General features: G+C 35.2%; 1 protein-coding gene across 1 annotated transcript in view; it reads left to right on the plus strand.

Annotated features, from left to right (window-relative positions):
* The window catches only part of TMEFF2 (transmembrane protein with EGF like and two follistatin like domains 2), a 248,195-nt gene that overhangs the window by 181,079 nt on the left and 45,547 nt on the right, over positions 1 to 21,569 (plus strand). Inside the window, exons 6-7 of the mRNA XM_029225463.1 lie at positions 15,368 to 15,516; positions 16,229 to 16,288. Of these exons, the coding sequence (XP_029081296.1) occupies positions 15,368 to 15,516; positions 16,229 to 16,288 (209 nt within the window). The remainder of the gene's footprint in view (positions 1 to 15,367; positions 15,517 to 16,228; positions 16,289 to 21,569) is intronic.

Consider the following 21,569-nt stretch of genomic DNA (forward strand, 5'->3'; position numbering starts at 1 on the left):
TACGTATACATATATCCCCACATCCCCTCCTTCTTGTGTCTCCCTCCCACCCTCCCTATCCCACCTCTCTAGGTGGTCACAAAGCACCACCGAGCTGATCTTCCTGTGCTCTGCGACTGCTTTCCACATAAGCTCACTTTGTCCCAGCTTACCGTTTGTAAAGCATCACCCTGGCTATCCTGTGAACTGACTCTAGAGAGGCAGAGTAGAAACACAGAGAGCAGTTCAGAGGCTCGTTCATTTCCCTGGCGATTTGGAGTAGGTGCACCCTAATCTTTAGCTGTTTTTTAATTCCTAGCATCTTAGTGTCCTAACTCTGGATTAGCCTCTATTTCTTTTCTGTGTCAGAGGAGAGAATTTTTAATTTGCATGTACTTTTACTAATTTTTCTATACTTTGTCATTCCAATTTATATACTGATAATTTTTCTCAGTACATTATTTTAAATCTCTTATGATCCAAGTTACTCTTTGATCTATATGAGTATGAATACAAAGCTAAAGTCACCCCACTTCTTTCCAGATATAAATATGTTTTTAATTATATTGTTACTTTTGATTAGAACTTTACATTTAAAAAGTATTTTTCATATTAGAAAAACCCCAAATTTAAGGACAGACCAGTTCACTTATTTAGGGCTAGCATGTTATCAGGGAAAATAGAGCTTAAACTCCAATTCTTGTTCAGGGGCCCCCTGACTGATACAACATCTGGATGAGTAATGAAAGCATCCTGTATGGTTTGTTGGCATTGGTCTCTTTGGTGCCTTGATATGAGTCTGATAATGATCTCAGCAAGCCCCAAGTCTGCCTGACTGACAGATGTCAAATCTCGGTAGATCATTTGGGAGCTAGAAAGGTACAGAATACATGCTATTTCTATTCAGTGGCATAAACAGAAGTTATCATCCAATGACTTTAAATTGTAATCAACTATAGGCTGGTTTATTTAAATAGAATTTATGCTCATTCATAGTGTGGAACATAAATGTACTAATTTTGAAAAAAATAAAAGATAATATGTGATAATAAGAAATATTGTTTTGAATTCAAAGAAATTATAATTTCGGTTGCTTCAGATAGAAGACTGGCAACTTATGAAATGGATGGGTAGAATGGGTAAGGATAAATTAAATCCCTAATATAGACTGTATGTAATATGTAGTCACCATAAAGTTAAAAATATTGCCAAGTTTCAGATAATAACTTATGATAGCCCCAGTATTTGTTATAGTCAATAGCTTGTTGATTTTTCCTCTTAGAAAAGTTCAAAATAGTTTTTTTACAAAACATAATGTATTCCTGTAGTGGCCACATACTATTACTGAAAGAAAAGTCCACATTTGATTATGCAGCTTCAAAAGCCTTCTGAGATGAAGCCAAGAGCAGGACCATTTTGCACGGTCATGTTTAAGAATAGAAATGCTGATATCTTAATTAGAATAAAAAGAATAGCACTGTTAGCGAATAACTCTAGCATGAAAAAATAAATGAGAGCAAAAGAATTCAATGTGGCTTTATGCATGTTGCTACACGTACATTTATCTAAAATCTATAAATTGAGTTTGTTTCTACTATGTTTGAGAGTACAAGTAGATTCATTTCTCATTTCATGTATATTGTCTCTGCATATAAATACATCTTATAGACAATATATTAAAAACATGCTTTTCTACATTTTTATCAAGAATTTTGAACCTTCCCATGTTCTAAATAGCAAGCTTCTCTGCTAGATAGTAAGCTCCATGAATGGCAGGGGACTTTTTCCTAAGTACTGTTGACTGAAAAAAAATATACAACCTGAAAGTTGAGAATTATGTTATTCGGTGGCCTTACCGAGGACTGTAGCCCAGAATAAGCGTCTCAGATAGCTCTGAGGAACTGTTCCAGAGAGGTAAGGGAGGAGCCAGGAAATACAGGAGCTTTTGCTGAAAAAACAAACAAAAACACATGTTGAACATCAAAAGATTATGGCTAACCACACACAAAAAAAACCCCAGCCATCTCAAGTTAATGATTTTAGTGGCTTTTTATGTATGGGAAGATGCAAGAGTCTGGTATCATTGAAATTATTCTTTTGATATGTGTCTTAACTATCTAGGGCCAGTATGTTATTTTTCTCCACCCTGAATTCCACTCAGGGAGCACCAGTAGGGCGGCTGCCGTGGCTGATAGCTTGATGGTGGGCAACATTAGTTGTTTATCGGAATGGCAGGCGACATTCTTTGTTTACTGAAATGGCAGGTAATATTTTTTGTCCACAGTACTTAGATTGTATACTTGGCTTAAATATTTGAAGAGAGAGAAAGCAATAAAAAAATAGGGAAAAGTAAGGAAGAAGTGAAGGACAGAGATAACAAGGACTAGAAAAAATAGGAGTAGGAGTGAATGAACTTATTTTTAGCATTACTCAGTACGATGATATTCTTAGAATTTCCAAGAATGTGTAATATTTCTGGAAAATCAGATAAATAAGCTAATGGTTTCTGTATTTTGAAAATTATATAAAGTTAAAAATTATTGAAATCTATAGGACAATGCCAAATATCTCATCTTTAAAATTGAATATACTGGAGCTGTTATCTGTTAACAGTTTCTTTTTTAAGCAAAAAAAAAAAGGAAGAAAGAAAAAGAAAGAAATGTTAGTCTTGTACTTCCAAACACGGCAGAAAAAAACTCAATTTATAGATTTTAGACAAATATGCATGGCAAATAGTCTTTTTATCCAACTGATCAAAGCTTATTTGCAGTTGATTAATCAGGTGTAGGTGGAAAGGTAATATAGTGATGGCCAGCCTGGAATGGACTATAGACCAATTTAATACAAGATGAAGAATGAACTCTTCATGAGCATGGGAAGCAACAGAACCTGCTATGCACCAAATATCATATGAAGTTATTTTCATTTGTTCTCCACTCATACCCTCAGACAACCTTTAGAGGTAGGTATTATTATGAGCTAAGAGTTATTTTCCACACTTTATGAATCAGTCAACTAACTTGCAAAATTAAGATTTTTAACTCAATGGCATATGATCCTGCAATCCCACTCCTGGGCATATATCCAGAGAAAACTATAATTCAAAAAGATACATGTACTCCAATGTTCATTGCAGCACTGTTTACAACAGCCAAGACATGGAAGCAACTTAAATGTCCATTGACAGAAGAATGGATAAAGAAGATGTGGTACATATATACAGTGGAATATTAGCCATTAAAAAAGAATGAAATAATGCCACTTGCAGCAACATGGATGGACCTAAAGATTATCATAGTAAGTGAAGTAAGTCAGAAAGAGAAAGACAAATACCATATGATATCACTTGTATATAGAATCTAAACTATGACACAAGTGAACTTATCTACAAAACAGAAACAGACTCACAGACAGAGAACAGACTTGTGGTTGCCAAGCAGGGGAAGGAAGGGATGGATTGGGAGTTTGGGATTAGAAGATACAAACTATTATATAAGGTCCTACTGTATAGCACAAGGAACTATATTCAGTATCCTATGATAAACCATAATTGAAAAGAATATGAAAAAGAATGTATATATATGTATAACTGAATCATTTGCTATACAACAGAAATTAACACAACTATACTTCAACTATACTTCAATAAAATAAATTTTTTAAAAAAGATTTTAACTCAGGTCTGCTGTTCATTCAACAAGCATTTATTAGGTACAGCTAACCGGCTAAGACCCTAATAATATCCAAAGGACCATGTTCTTTCCACTAAACTGTGGGGACATGTAACAGGGGACAGGATGGAGACCAAGTGAGTAAGGCTATAGATGATGAAACAGCCAGAAACCTAGTAGAAGCAGCAGCAGTCCCAGGAAGGAAGCACTCTCAGATGACACACAGCATGGCTGGAGCCCTGGAGAGTTAGGAATCACTGAGTAACTCACCGATTAGAAGGACATTAAGGAAACACTGAAAAATCAGACAGGAATCCTCATTCATTCATTCAACAATTATATGTGGAATGTCTATTATGTGCAAATCACTGAGCTCGGGGCCAGGGAGGGCAGGGGAGAATGCCAAGTTCATTGAGTAGAGGCTTTAACAGAGAAGAAGCTACAAAAACGGGGAAGATGGTAGGAAAATGAGGATGTGCTGGATAAACAGAAGTAATAGGTAATATGAATGTAAGGAAATAAAGTATCAGAATTTTAGAACTGACCACCCTAGACATCATCTTATTTGGTCAGCTTGTCCTCCAGTAACCTGCGGCCAGATACCCAGCAGCTAGAGAGGAAGAATGCCCAAACCAGAGTCCTGACTCCTGGTGCAAGTTTCCTTCAATGACCTGATCTGATTTGCAGAAGCCTCTAGGGCTCTGGGTTCCAAACAGGAGGCATATGTTGTCATTTCTAACATGAAACAGGGAGACATGAGTTTTAGGGAAGAAGAAAGATGTTTTATCATGCACACTGAGGAGAGAGTCAACAGAGGGAAGAGAATAAGAAATGATATTGTTATGGAGGTAACTTCAGTGCAGTAAAGGATTTAGAAGTTCTCTTGCTACAAGTCACCATGGAAACCACCTGTTAAAATTCTACTCCTCCTTCAAGTTCTAGTTCAAGTATCATATTCTCCCGGAAACCTTTCAAGACCCTCCAGGTAGAACTCATTGTTTCTCCTCAGTGCTCTCAAAACACATTGTTTATGCCAACTTTGATGACAGTTTTGTGGATACTATTTTTTCTCATTTCACTGTGATCTCTGTTGCCAGCTGGGATCACATGGGCCATCTTGGTGTCTGTGATATTTAGCCCAGTACCTGGCACCAAGTAGATGGTCAACTACACGAATAGGGTTAGACTGAATTCAGTGAGATCCCTGATAAATGAAAATGCATGTGCCTAGGAATGAAAGACAAACAAAAACACAAAAAAAGTGTGGCAGTAATAGTTGCAGACCCCCAAACACCTTTAACAAGAGGACCTTATCGGGAGTTCGCAGCAGGGAGGTATTCACACATCCTGTAACTTTTTACCTTTTAAAGCTTAATATGTTTGGGAAACTCTAAAGCATTCTTACTTCAAGGCAAAATGTTCAAACACTTCTACTTAAAGTCCTTCATCCCAAGGGTTTCGGAATAGCTCACGACTATTTCTGGCTGCCAACACTGCCATACAGCCCTGTTTCAGAGCATCAAAACTCACTGGCAACACTGCAGGAAGTCAATGAAGAACGCTGGCTTGGCCTGTAAACTAAAATGCCACCATGTGTTTGCAAGTTTAACATTTCAGTGGATGAACAAGTTAAGATGAGGAGAGAGAGAGAGAGAAGGACGGAGATGATTCCCTTCATATGACAAACTCTACTTGAAAGTCACTTTTATATAGACATAAACAGTTGTTATTTACAAAGGCACATTTTAGTCTACCGGAATTTCTCCATGCTCATATTATTTTTTTCAAATGTGGTTTAAACAATTTAGAAATAGATTATCTAGATCTAAATCGATGCAAAAAATATTTACTAAGCTTGACATTTAAGCAAAATGTCAAATCTAATATTTTTATCTTTAATTATATTTTGAAACTATCAAAAATATAACATATGTGTATCCACCACCTAGTTTTAACAAACATTTTACCATATTTATTTCTGATCTTTTCTTAAGAGATATAACGTAATGGATAAAGTTAAAGGCATCTTCCTTCCTTAATCATATTTCCTAACTTCTCTTTCCAGGATTGGTATATAACATCCTTATGAATATTTTAATCATATTTTTCATTACTCAAATAATGAAATTTATGATAGCATGTTATAATATGTATTAAATGTTATTTTAAAAACAAATTTAAATTAAATTGACACTAAAATTAATAAGTGAAAGATAAAGGATGATATAATCATAAAGGGAGATTATTTGATACAAGTTTTAATTATGAATGTATTTAGTTCATGCCAGCATAACTTAATCAACACTTTATTTTTATACTCAATTATAACAGCATAAACTTTTGTGGACATCAGTCTGGAAAAAAAACATGTTATAAAAGCACCGAGAATTAATTTCATGAGGAAACGCTGCAAGTATACAAAGGTCACCTTATTTTCCTACCTTTATATCATAAGATCAATAAAACTGACTGAAACTTGTTGGATAGGTATTTTATTGTTCCCATTTATCACCCATCATTTATACACACACACACACACATACACACACACACACACACACACTCTTACTCACTTACTGTTCTTAGCTCCCTGAGAGCCAAGGAGTAAAGGAAAACACATCAGGTCTTAAGGTGACATTACCTAATAAAAGGAGATATGCGGTATCATCAAGTAACACTACCTTTTTTCTTTGAAAAGAATTATCATGAGTGTCCCTATAGGAAACTAAATAAAAATTAAACAGACAAATGAAAACCACCTGAACAATGTAACGGACAGTGTTTTCAAACTAGCAATTTTACCACAATGCACAGTTATTTTTCATCTACTGTTTCTTATATCTCATGGATAAAATCCTAGGGCATGATATGAAATTGCAGCTTTCTGGAAAATCTAAACTGTAATGATGTTCATGCATATTTACTCCTGAAAGCCCCTTGGCAAAGGAAAGCATACCAGAGGGCCAGTTTGTAAAATATAAACATGAAGCCACCCCACTGGCTGCAGTGGGTGTGGGAATCCCACAGCTGGTCATAAAGGAAGGTGCTAAAACAGTCAACATGGATTGTGACAGAAAGGAGTGAGTGGGAATTCAGTCTATCACGTTATTCAAATGCGATTTTTTCATTATATTGTTTTTCCTTCCAATTTTTTATTCTGGGGTTTTCATGCTTTCTGACTCTGTTGTGTACTAAGACCCATCTAGTCAGAGCAACCATGCTTCTTAGTAATCAGAGAGTCACCCTTGGTTATTGAATATGTTTTCCAGCTTAATGACCAAGAGCATACACATGATGCTAATGAGGGATTTTTGCTTCAAGATACTTTTAAAAATGTATATGAGTAAGAAGAATTGTTTACTCAGATTATTTTAAGATGTAAATGCAGCTGCTTCAAAAAGGAAAAAATAATCCTGAGAAAAATGCAACTGTGATACATGAAAATGGATCACGAGCTCAATCCTGCTTCAACTACATCCTATATACTGAAGAGGGGTGTGGGAGCACTTGAGGCCTCGGGGGGAGCCTCGTTTGCTCTCTAAAGCGATGGCACTAATCGTAGCTGCTGCCACAGTCCTCATCAATCAGTCCTGGAATCAGGCCAGGTGTATGTTAAAAATCCAAGGAATAATTCTCTAAACCACAATTAAGGGTGCTTACATGATATCTACATCATGATAGAACCCTGTTTACCTCTGTCCCAGTAGCAAAGAAAGAAAATTCTCCCTACCAGGAGAGGAAAAGATGCCTTCCTGAATCCCACATGCAGCTGCCACCCTGAGCCTGGCTGCTCTTCTCTAAAGTTTCCGATTTGGAACAGAACACAGGTCAGGAAAAAAAAAGGAGGAAAGGGTAGAGCAGGAAATGCATAGGGGTGACATTTTTTACCTTAGTGCTTTGCTACAATATGCCTTAAGTATCAAGCCACTAAGCCCTATTGATTCTTCCTTCGAGTGACTGCCTCACTCTTGCGCTTTCCTTTGCTAGTCCCTCTAGCTGACGGTGATAGCCTGGTGACTAGTCCCCCTGCCCACACTCCACTACCAGCTAATCTTCCTAAAGCACCCCTTTCATCACGTTGACCTTCTCATCACCCTGTGCTCAGAAAGCTTTCTGGACTCCCCACTGACTAGAAGATAAAGGCCACTCTTTGGACTGGAATTGAGGCCCTTTATAATCTGTCTATAGACTGCTGGACTCGGCCACTTTTATTGGGAAGAGTTCATTTCAATCAGACTGATTTATTCCTGTTCCCCAGCACCCGGTGCACTGTCTGCCTCCACACATTTCCCCATGTCGTTTCTTCCATCACAATTCTGTTAAATCCTACCCATCTTTTGAGATAGTTCAGTCTCCATGGTTTCCTCCCTACCTTGTGAGCATTAAACCTGGGAGTCATGTGGAAGTTGGAGCTAAGTGCCTGGCACTGGGGGCCCCTCCAGACTTTCATCTCCTTTCTCACCACTCCATCTTGGTTTTGCTTGATGAATCAGTCCTTCTGACTTCTCCACTATTGATGTTTTTCAATCAGTGCATTTAATCACCTGTTCCTGTCACCTGAAACCACACATATATCACCTGAAGCATGTGGAGGAATACGTGTCATTGAAGCATGTACATTAAACAAGAATATTAAACTCCTTATAATGGAATAAAAGAGAAAGAGAAAAAGGGTGTGGCTGAGATTTGTCGGTAGGCTGTGCAAGCTATCTGCCTTAGAAAGAGCTAAGGAACTTGCTTAAAATGTTGATTTCTGAGTCCCATCCCAGATGTATTGCATCAGAATTTCTCATGGCGAATCTTACACACACTAAATTTGGAAAATCTCTTAGTCTTAGAGGGTAAGAAAGAGTATTTACTATGATTACAACTCATCACAGCTGCACATCAGAATCACATTTTGTAGCATTTTTGACAACTGCAGTTACCTTGACCTCGTACCAGACCTCCTAAGTGAGAATCTTTGTGTTGGCACCCAAGGTCAAAATATCCCACAAGAGGTTTTGCTCTGCATCCAGGATTGGAAACCACTAAGCCAAAAGTTAATGATGACCAATATTTATTAGGTAATTACAACATCGAGAAATAGTGTTAAGCAGTTTATGTACATTTATAAACGATTTTCATAGGTTTGGAGAAGTTAAATAACTAGCCCAGTGCCATACAACTAGTAAGTGATCAAGCCTCAGTTAAACACAGGTCTATTTGATACAAAACTCCAAACTCTAATCTCATTCCCACCTACCTTTATTATTTGAGACATTATTTTAATACATGGCCGTCGGTCTCTTTCCCTGGAATCGTTCCTCCTGTTAAATATGTGATTCTAGTTTTGAAAGTTCTGACATCACCTAGGGGAAGGGTTCCTCAGCTTAGTTTCCCTTCGTTCACACACCCATTGACTGGCTATCTGTAGTTCTAGACATTTTCTCAATCCTTTCCATCTAACAAGCCAATTTCTATGCTTTAATCCTTATAAAAAGATAGATATTAATAGCAACTGAACTTTTTCCATGTACAAGAGAAGCCTGGTCCCCCTCACTGTAATCCTAGGTTACATGTCTGGAGCAGGGCATTGCTCCTTCCTCTTAGGTTTCGAAACAAAAAGGATTGCCGTTCTCAAATTAAAAAAAAAAAATTATTGGCCCAAGCTTACATATGTCACCTGAGTAACAATATGGTAGACTTCCTCACCTTACCTCTCAGTCAACACTCTTCCACCCTTTGTACAGAAGGTTTAACTTTTCAATGAATTTTCACATCTCTTACCTTATTTTTTCCCCACAACTCAGTCGTTTCTGAATTGTAGCTTCTTTACAGGTAAAATATTTATAATTAAATTCCATCAAAAGGAGTGACATGAAAATTAATGAGTAAATGGATTTAAAGTATCACAGGAGTCTTGAGTGAAAGGTACACACTGTTTTTACTGTTACTACTATAATGCAGCTCACCCATGACAGTTCTGACGGAGAACACTGACAGCAGCTCTGACCTCATTTACTGGCCAGGCCAGAAGGGGTCTGCATCGTAACCTCAGAGACAGACAAGCTCCAGGGAAACAAACCAGTCAAGGTCCAAAACAACCCCGAAACCACCATCACTGCCATGCAGTGATGTTGTATGGTCAAAATTCTGAATGGACATCAGATCAAGAACCTTGGGAGAGGAATAAGTGACCGGCATGTTTGATAGATGAAACAAAATCTAGTGAAATTAGAGGGCAGCCACAAACCAGACACATGAATAAGTAATTTGCTACCTGGCAGCGTCTGCATCCTCACACTCTGGTGGATGACAGGACATTGTTAAATACACGGGAAAGGCTTATTTAACTCATTTCAGAACATTCTTGGAAGAGGCATTTCAAGAGAGGCAGGGAATTGAATTAATGTCAAATCCTCCAAAATATTCATGAAATAATTATAAATGTATGTGAGCTTTACTTCCTATAATTTAGATTCTTCGCTCCATCAAGCGGTCTTTTAAGCTTATTGGATATTTCTCTTCTTTCTTACAATTCAGAGAGCTAAGGTTTTCAGTCAATGCTAATTTTCTCTGAGGGATTTTCAGAGGGGAGTATTTCCACATAGAGACCCCTGAAATTATTATTTTCAAGTAGGGCTGATTCTTTCTCTTTGTAGCCTAGAAGAAAAGAGATCTATGTAATCGCAGTGTCAAAGTGTCAAAAGACTGAGATAGGTTGAAAAAAAGAAGAAAAGAAAAGAAAACACAAAAAACCTTCAAGGCATCCATGCAGTTCTCAGCCTTACAAATCCTTGGCTCACATAAAATACTTGTGACATGCTGTAATTAACTAGTTACTCCTCTAAGAATGAATAATAATGCAATTATTTGCCAAAAGCAGGGAAGAAGGGATAGTTTCTGTTTTTCAAAATGTTCGCCTTTCATTTCTGTAGAAAGCAAAACCCTGGATTAGTTTACATAAGCTGTGAAAGCACAGAGTAACCTGCATTCTCACTATTACACTATATGATAATTCTGTCACCTTTTTATCAGAGCCTTATACTTTTCAATGGTTTGAAACAGTACTAAACTGACAAGTCAGGACCACATTCAAATTGTATTGGTTCTTAAAAACAGCACCCAAATACCACAGAATGTAAGTAGTAACCTGGCTGGTGAAAACATTTTTGTACTTGGACTGCCATGCCATTGAGGAGGCTAAGGGCTAGCGAGGGCTCTGTTTCCTTTGTCTGTGCAGACACAAATAAAAGGAGGAAGGTGAACCTTAGTTCTTCAAGGTCCTTCTCCTTCCTTACAGATGCCATGTGCCAAGTAACACAAAGTTAGGTGAGAGTTTATCTGAATATATCACTGGTTCTTTCTCCTATGTGTTAATATCTAGACAATGACTGTTTTCTTTAAATTTTTCCAACTCCATCCTGTCACAATTTCAGTAATTCATTCAGCAAGCATTTATTAAAGCCTTGCTATGACGCACTGTATTAGGTACCAGGAATTCAAAGGTAAAAAGGACACATCGCCCTTGAGAAGGTTGCAGAAAAGTAAAAATATGAACTAGAGAGCAGGCACATTAACAATGGAGTAAATGCCACCAGGGAGCCCCCTCTCCACACACACATACACAAATTCATCCACTGATATAAAGACACAAAACCCTGCTGCCGGATGAATATGAACTTCCAAAACTTTTTTAAAAGTTTTGAAGCAGAGACTTTGGTTTTGTGCTAAAACATAACAATTTTGTAATTTCAGTAGAGTCAGTTGGAATGTGTTTGTATGTATATGTGTGTCTGCCTGTGTGTGTTTTTATGTGGAGCCAACTTTATATAGAGTTTCATTAAGGATAAAATGTTCTGAACAATTGATGCCTTAAATAAACAGATTAATTTAACATGTATCAGCTACTCATTCTAATACCAAGTGTTAGTTCATAATTTTTTAAAACTAATATTCTCTGATATATCCTCATGACCCTATGATACTAAAAAGCCTGGATCACTTGTTTGGGAAGACAGAGACTGAGTCAATGTTATTTAAATTCATAAAATCATGATAAATATTCCAAAAGTAGACACAGCCTTGTTTTTTCAAGCCCTATTCACCCAAAGCATTCGTTTAATTAGTTAATAGTAGGCATTTGGATCTTTCTTGTTTTTCATTGTACTGAACAGTATGTAGAACAGTGCAGGCTTTGGCATCAGACTGCCTATATTCGAAATTAGGTTCTTCTGCGTACAAGCTGTGTGACTTCTCCAAGCCTACATATTCTTATCTGTAAGATGGAGATGGTAAAAGTAACTACCTCATAGAGATAGAAGGATGAAAGGAGTAATAACATATAAAGCACATAACACTAGGACAGGCACTATCATTAAATAAGCTAGTATAATTATCCTCAAATTCAACTGAATATTCATTTGATCTCAGTGAGGACATTTAATATTTGCCAAGAAAATTATTTAGCTACCCTATGTCTATTTCTATGGCAGTAGAGTGATGAGAATTTATATTAATTTTATCCTTTCTTTAAAAATATAAAATCATGTTTCTGTATTCATTCGTTTCATTTATGTATGTATTGAAACCACAGTTACTGAAAGTTTAGTGTGTGAAAGGTATTGGGCGGGACAGGGAACACAAAGATGATTTAGCCACTACTGATAAAAATCAAGATAGACTTAACAGTCTGAGACCATGGTCCTGAAATCTTGCATGGTTTTCTAATGAATTAAGCCTAATAAACTTAGGTACAAAAAAAATATGGTAAGTAACGATCACATAATCAGAGTTCATTGGTCTTTCATAAACGTAGAAATGGTAGGTCTTTGTAAGCCAGTCCCAACATTTCCCTTTCCCTAAGCTACATAGTTTTAAAGCCATTTCAGCAATCAATGAAGCTTTTTCCACTTATTCAAAGAAAGAAAAACATTCTTCACAGACTTCCAATTTCCAATTGTTGCTGAAATTCATGAGCAAATTTATTATACTCATGCATTTATTTAATATATGCAAGGCCCAAAGAGGAGGGAGGAAGGAGAAGGTATGATAACACTATACAGTAGAGAAAAAGATAATTATAACCCATGCTTTCCTAAAGCTTATAGCCCAGCAAAACTCCATCTTACTTTCACCTCAAAGAATCTAGGTCCTCCTTTTGAGATGAGAATAGAAATGCCAAATGTCTACACTTTTATCTTAGGCATTTCCTGAAAGGCTTTATTTGAGGCAGTAAGAATGAGGAATCGCCAAAGGGGAAACAAACCTTGAAAGGAGATACCTGAATGAGCAATGCTAGAAAAGGAAAGGGAAGAAGATGTCGGCATCAAAAAGTCTGTGGGACTAAGATCAGATCAGTCAAACTAAAAAAAAAAAAAAAAAAAGCCAACTGGAAAAGGAAGATCTTGTAAGATATCCTGAACAATTGTTTAATTTGGTGCTATGGCTTAATTAAGTGAATTCTTCACTGAAACGTTGAATCTGGCCAGTTCAATTCAATCAAATTTTCTCTTTCCATCTCTATTTTCATTTCACCATTTTGTTATGATTATTAAATGGACTTCTGAATTGCCAGTCATTTTTTGTCAAGATTATATATGGTGTACATCCCTGAATTTCTTTGTGTTCAATCTGGAGAAACCTGAAAAGCCCTTGATATCTTACATAGTTTACTCCAGATGGACAGAGGTTCTCACATACCTTCCTCTCTGTTCTGCTGCTGCTAACAGATAATTATTTCAGTGTCTTTCAAGGAGATAGTCTCTAGAGTCTAACACAACAACAGTCAAAACCTAAAATGTCTTCAACATAAATGAAGCTGTCTTTTTAAAAATACAAAAAAAGTCAGTCCCTTCCCCTCTTTATTTACTACAAATGGTTAAGGAGAACAAGCCTGAGCTACAAGTCACTTCTCCAAATCCTTTATGAAAAGGACCAAAAGCTCTTTGAACATGTAGGAGCTCCTGATCTCAGATTTTTCAGATGCCAAGAATCAGCCAAGGAAGCAATGTCGCGATCCCAGTAGCTGTCATCATGTAGCACCATCATGGCCGAGGTAGGAACACCACTCTCAATGACTTAAGCATGTAGGGATGGTTACCATCTGTCTTATCTGTATCTAAATAAGTGAAATATTAAAAATAACCAAGTGTTCCTAAAGCAATTCTCTTACCAAAAAAATATTAAATGAATTAGTACAGTATCTGCCAACACTTTTAACAGAGATCTAGGTAATTCTGATACAGATGGTTTAAAGACTATGCTCTGAGAAGCACTGATGTGTAGACAAACCCTCTCGCACTCAGCCAACAAACCGATCAAGCAGTGATTCCTAGGAAGTGAGTCTGGTGCCAGGCTGACTGCTTAAGAATACAGAATCCTAGGCTTTTCCCCTAGACTTACAGAGGCCCAGAAACCTGCTTATAAATAGCTATGTTTAAATTTTTCCGGGAAACATACACAGCCTGCAGTAAGAGGAAAGGGGTTGTATTTTACTCTAACACATCTGTGGGGGGTCCTTGTTCCACAATTTACTAGCTCTCTGACTTTATGTAATATCACTGGACTGAAAAATGGCTGTTTTGAAGATTAAAGAAAGCAATGCATGTTTAGAACCCAGCATGTGGTCAGCTGCTTGTTTTTGTTATCACTACATCCTATGCTCAGCTCCAAGTAGATATACAAAACTAAAATGTGTGATTCATCACTTCAAGAAGCATATCGTCTATTTAGAAAAGGAATAGAAATATTAATAAAAATTTTAAATGGGTTTATATTCTAAGGCACTAACATATTTGCACACATAAACACGATATTCTGAGTGACAAAGTAGATTGTAAAATACCGAGAATTATAAGGACATAGGAAAAATCATAAGAAGCTTGCTTTAAATGTCTAATTCTCTTAATTCAGGTGACCTAATTTTCATTAATGCACCAAATTTTTATTTCTATTAGTAAAAATATTAAAATCATGAGCGATAATCAACTTATAATTATTTAAAATTGAAAATAGAAAGAGTAGTATGTATCTGGGAAAGGGCTCCATGGGATAGACTTCAAGGGGCCCACGAAACCCCTAAAATATTATGCAGAGTTGTTTATATGAATATAGGTATTTCTGAGGAGAGATCCATACCTTTTACTTGATTCTCAAAGGGTTTGGTTATCTCCTCAAAACGTTAAGGACCACTGAAGATTCCTGTTTAGCACATCTTATGTGTATCCTCATATATGCTGAAGAAATTTAACTCCTGATTGTATTCCAAATAATCTCCGTGTGTACTTTCTCTTAAATGTTCTCTGAATCATTTTCCTCAAGCTTTCACCGTTCAAATATCCTGAGAAAAGAAGTAACACAGCAAGATTTCATTTAAGGAAATTGTAAAGCAGAGTTTCATGGCTACTTCAGCTTATTCAAATTCTGCAGGCATCAGCACGGAAGTTTATATACATGTTTTAAAAGTTCCAGTGGCAAAGATTAACTGATGATTATTTTCTGAGTTTTCCCTTTTTATTTTTTATCCATTGCTCAGTCTTTTGAATTATTTTTGATTTGTTCTATGTTTCTTTTCACCTCAGGTAGAAGAGTGAAGGAACTTCCCCTGGAAGGATAAAATTCAATTTTGCCAACTTGTATTTTGCCAACCTAGCAATTCTTCCACTTTGTGTTTTATTTATAATGTGGTAACAACACTATTGATGTCACACATTTTTATTTCTCTCTTCCTTTAGGTGTGTGTGCAACATTGACTGTTCTCAAACCAACTTCAATCCCCTCTGTGCTTCTGATGGGAAATCTTATGATAATGCATGTCAAATCAAAGAAGCATCATGTCAGAAACAGGAGAAAATCGAAGTCATGTCGTTGGGTCGATGTCAAGGTAATGTTCACACCAAAATTAATTTTAAAGAATGTCTTTAGTCTTTGTGTAGAAATGAAAAGTGGAGATAACTCCTTATTAGGCAGCAGCTTCATTTTTGAAAGACAATTCTGACTTACAATGGGCAGTAAATTTTACTGCAGCAATTGTGGTGATTATAGGAGTTTGAGGGCCTATTGGCAACAGTCCATATTTTTTTCTATATAATGGGACTGTATCTTCACAGTGCCATCAACCCAGAGGCCAATATTCAGAAGATAGCCGATATACTCCTTGCACAGGGAAAAAAGAAAGTCAAAATCATTTTTAGCGAAGAATCTAAAGATTATTAGACAACCTTGAAATCAAAAGCAAATCACACCACTTTTAGGTATTAACTCAACAGAAATATTTCAAGTACATTTTTATAAGCAGTAGGTACTGGAACGTTCTATCTTGTTTCTTGTTCAGAAACAAACATCTTTTTTGTTTTTGATTGGTTATTCTTTTACCCAACTTATCTCAGTTATAACCGTGAACCTTCTCCTTGCCCTAAACCTTAGAAAGTCTATATCCTTCTATTATTCACTTCCAAACAGAAATTGACCTTGTAAATCTGCTTTGTATAAAGATTGCTTAGAAATATAGTTGAAAATTCCTTAATTGTAGTGAAGATACTGTTAGAAGGATATCTAGGAAACAGTTCATCTTTATTGTTAATTTTTTAACACAGATAACACAACTACAGCTACTAAATCTGAAGATGGGCATTATGCAAGAACAGATTATACAGGTACGTAATATTTTCTACTACAAAATATGAGCACTGCTATTAAAGAGTTCTGGGGAACCACTGTTTACCATTGATCCTAAGCTGATCTTGCAAGACTTCTGACATGTGCTAGTCTTCTCTTGCTGAGTTCAAATTTTCAATAGACAAGACTGAATTTTTGTCGAAGCAAATAAGACACTTTTTTTTTTGCCACAGTTAAAGCAATTGTCAAAAATGTCAGTAAGATATAATTAACTTGTTTTGACAGTGCGAACGGTACAAATGACAAAACATTTATCAAATTAATGGGCATCAATGGAAATTAATGCAATTTTTGGCAGTATATTATAATTAATGCAAATGTTCTTGTTTGAATTTTTATAAAAGTCAACAATAAAAAAGTTTAGAAAGAAAGGACATCTATAAATAGTAATACAGGCTGTCTATTTTGATGCAAAGTTAAAAAGGTATAGGTAATTTATTTTAAAAAATAATAAAAGTCTTTATTTAGAAACTAAAATGCAAAATTATACAGAGTAAAATTATACTCTGACACATGCAAAATTATAAAGCATTTAATGTAGACATGTAAATCTTATTTAGCAATTAAAGAATATTATTTTGAGGAATATTTTTACCCAATATAGTTTTCCTGAGTGAGAAATAACTTATGGGTATTCAAATAAGATTTTAACAGATTCTTAAATTTCATAGAAATTTAGGATAAAAAATATAATATAATAAAAATAAAATTATTGAGGTTGATAATGATAAGCAGTTTTTTTTAAAAAAAGCAGTTTTCCATTTAGCTATTAAACATTTATAACTAGATTTATGGCTAATATTCAATCAAAAAATGCTTATCTTTTGAAATATGGATTACTATTCACTCTTTTTGAAATTGCACCTCCTTTAACACTATTTCTGCCATTATATTTATATACATGATAAATCTTGATGAAACTTTTTAAAGTTAGTCAATCAGATGTTTTACTCATAGATACCTCAAACATTTCAGAATTTGGAAATAACAAAAGGATTCTTCTTTTTAATTTTCCATTTTTATCTTAATGATTTTCAACAATGTAAATAAAATTTTCATGTGCTAGAAGTCTAGAACTATCATGGACAATGATAACATGAAAAAACATTAGTTCTACGTAGATATAGTATAGCTGTTCCCAAAGTGTTCAGGAGAGATATTAATAGGTGTTCCTTGAAAAGAAGAGTCCATGGTCAGTAGGTTTGGGAAGAGTCCAGATAAACAAATGAATTTTTTACCCAAAACTCTTCATGGCTCTTATATGCACTGTAAAATTTTTAAGAGATGTGCATCTTTTATTTATTTAATGTTTTTTATGTTTTATTGTGCAGAATTTCTAATACATACAAAATACACACAAATGTAGGCTGTATAGTAAAATGAACCCCCATGTACTCATCACTCAAACTGAGTAACATCAACCCATGGCTAACCTAGCCCCATCCCCACACCCATCTTTCTCCACTTTCAAAATATGTGGAAATAATTCCAGAAATTTTGTTATTTTATTCACAAATACTTCAGCTTGCATCTCTAAAAGATTAACCCTTTTTAAATAAAACTGTCATTATCACACCTAAAATAATTATGAATAATTCCTAATAACACATAGCTTTTATCAAACTTATTCGATGAATAGCACATTTTTTGTGGCACACTTTTCATTACTAGTATCACCAAGAATGCACTTTGGAATATGCTGATCTACAGGAAAATATTAAAAGTGATAAAAGATAATCATGAAAAATTGAGGTCTGAAGCTAATAGCATATATTTTAAATTTTAAATGATATAAAGTTAAATTCTATATTTTATTAAAAATAGTAACTATATATTGGCATTTTAAGTCACTACCTGACATATTTAATTTTACTGTAACCTAAAATGTTTGGAAATTTTACAATGATCTCACTTTTATACAAGGAGTAACTTAACACCCTGCACTTAAAATACATTTATACCTGTTTTGCAAAGTAATTCATTTTGAAAAAAATCTTCAAAAATGTAACATATTGTGAATATCTTCTCCATTGAGCTCACAGCAGAATCAAACATCTCCCTGAGAATTCTGTCCCTGAAACAACTCTTCAAGTTGATTAGCATCAATGTGCAAATATATTTGCATTTATAACATTGCACCAATAAATATAATGGAGTTTGCTATTCTCTCTATATTATGCATACTGCATATTAACGGTTTGTCCATTTTCAAAGAGTTTGGGGAGTTGAACTTTTATTCCAAAAAATATTTTATATTTGAGTTTGCTTTCAAACAGATCATCTCTGATCTTCAGTGTCAATGCTTTTAATTGACAGTTTCCTATCTTAGGTCTTTATTGAACGTGAGAATGTGTTTTTAAATACATGCAAGTGAAAACTATCTAGACACTCAGTGTTGTCCAAGATGTTCTAATTTGACATCAGATTTATCTAGTAGATCCCAAAGAAAAACCTTTGAGATAAAAGTAAAGTTTAAAAATACATGTTTCTTGAAATCCAAATTTAAGACAGGAACAAAGATAATGTCAATTGAAGCCTGCAATTTCTAATTAAACATTGATTGCACACTTTAAAATTCCCCTGGATTTAATTTATATGTCTGTCTTCATCAATGATCTTATTAAAATGCAATATATACCCTTTTTTAGACATTATTTAAATAACAGTCAGGTCCCTCAGCATTTCCAGGCTTCTAGTAGTATTTGCATTTCCTGAATTTTGGGACTCAAACTTTGGAAAAAAGTAAAAGGAACCAAATGGAGACTCAGTATGTCATTGTCCTCTTAATTTCTGTTCCACATGCTCAAAACTCCCCAAGGAGGGAAAACAGGAACTAGAACTTCATGGTTCCTAGAAGTTTGCTATGTGCTCACAGCTAATTTAATGTCAGTCACTTCCCTCGTTGAACAAACATTCATGCGCTCTCCCACCACAGGGAAGTACAGATCTTAAAGCACTCTCATTTTTCCCCTAACATGTCCTTAATACTATAGTTTTTAAACTTTTAGCTTTCCCCCCCCCCGCCCTTTTTTTCCTTTGAGCCTACCTTGCAGCTATTAATACAAGAACATATATTTCTGATTACAAAAATGGAAACATACTTTAAAGAAAGCTTAAATCTAAAAATAAATACGCTGTGTCTCATTTTTTATATCACTTTAAAAAGAGAGACTCCAAGTAAGGACAAGCAGGGGCTAATTTACAAAAAAATAAATGCAAACTAAGAGAGCCACACCCCTAACATGATTAGAGCTTGACTGAACTTATGCAGAGCTGTGAATTCCATGAGCCTCATAGGCACATAACTGAAGTGGACGCTAGGAAACCAAAGAATTTGCCAAATCATCCCTGCCAGCATTACTTTCCAATTGTGTCTGACTTTGGTCTCTATTTTGCCCTCTCTCCTTTAATGAGACCCAAGGCATTAGTGAGTCCTGAATCAAGAGCTTTGGATCTCTTTGTTTCAAGGCAGACAAGGATCCCTGTCTGATGAGCTAAACAAGCCACTTAATGCTATTCTCCCTTCATCAGTCTAAGACGGGCTTAGATTTAGGTCTTTCTCTTCACTCACAGAAAGGTTCAGAGAACACAATTTTATAAAACCACAAAGCTAAGGCTTTCAGGGATTTCCATTGTTTCAAAATGCTAATATTAAACTTTCCTTCTGGAAGTTTTTAAATAGAAAATGTTTTATACCTCTTGAAATTTGAAACATTTTCTTTAAAAAAAAAAATATATATATATATACACATATATTCCCTCATGTCTTATAATGAAAAAAAAATGAAGTGCAACTCTTTTGTTTTTCTTCATCTGGTATGTGTATTTTCTGATTGGGTTGCTTTTCTGTCTAAAAGTCTGGTCATGCTTCATAAAAGTGGCTATATTTTTTTCTGATAAAAATATACTTAATTTTATAAGTTATTAGATGTAAGAAAAAACCAAACAAGCAAAACAGTCATGTAGTTAAACTAGTCTGTGTTTTATCATCTAGAAAATAAAATGTATTTTTAAATGCCATTCTGTACCAGTTTCCAAAAGTATTTGCAGTGACTTATAATTAAAATATATTCAAAAAAAATTTTTAAAGAGAAATTGAAAACATAAAAGCAGAACTGTTGAGGAAAATAAACATATTAGCAACACAGACTATTATCGTTACTGCATTTAGCCCTAAGCGTTCTTGCAACCAATATAAAAAGAGAAATTATGATTGAATCAATTCATTCAACAAATATTTTCAGAGTCCTTGCCATACACACTCTGCTGTCCTGGGCTTTACAAAGGTGAATATATCAACCGAGATCTCTGCTAAAATGGAACTTAGGTCTTTTATTGTCTGGTAAAAATAAATAATCAGTTCAGAGACCAAAGACAAAGTTTCTCCAGAACTAAATTCTAAAGGAAATATTTAGCATAGATCTCTTTATAAGGCATCACTGGAAAATATAGAATGGATAAGATCTTCGACAGTGATTTTTACAAAATATGCCAAAAGGCTCTTCATATAGCTGGGGATTTTTTAAAATCAAATTTTGATAACATTCTAGAGCATAGCGTTAAAATATGTATAACTCAATGATAGAGTTCCTATGGCAGACTAAAGTTATGAGTTACATTTATGTATATTTTCAATTTGGAAAAAGATAACCCAGAATACTGAGGAAAATGGTTGCGAGAGAAAGCACGCTCAGTTTGTCTTCCTCGTGTATCTACAGGTTCAACGGGAACTGGATAATAGAACAGTCAGAAAGCTTGAGTAAAGATACAGAATATGTTAGATTATAGCCTGAATATGGGAAGAGAAACTTCCCGTTTTTATTAGTTGTTAATGAGAAAAGTAAGCCCTGAGTCATTCCCACTCTTGGGAGGGAGCCAGGGTCTCCCTACCTCTGAGTCTAGGTACAGACACGCATGGAGTCCATGTGTTTACTTGGTGTACATTACAGTGTGGCTATTCACCATTTTTTATAATATTTAGGCAGGATTAATTTTTAGGAAATGTTCTCTTTAGAAACCTTTTCCTTATGTTTAAGCAATAATTTAGATATTAAGCTCAGGTCTGAAATATGGAAGAAAGTAACCAGAAATACACATCTAAACCAAATTCCATCCATCCTATTATTATTCCATCAGCCCATTTCTCCACACTGAGAGGAAACTGACATCTTGAAAGGGTATCTAGATAGCCTAAGCAAATTGTCATAATAACTTGTTCTCTGTAGAAGCCATTGCAATTTACAAAGCCTTTTCACATGT

The sequence above is a fragment of the Monodon monoceros genome, unplaced genomic scaffold (assembly GCF_005190385.1).
Source record: "Monodon monoceros isolate NGI ecotype Baffin Bay Population unplaced genomic scaffold, NGI_Narwhal_1 Super_Scaffold_16, whole genome shotgun sequence".
Lineage (NCBI taxonomy): Eukaryota > Metazoa > Chordata > Mammalia > Artiodactyla > Monodontidae > Monodon > Monodon monoceros.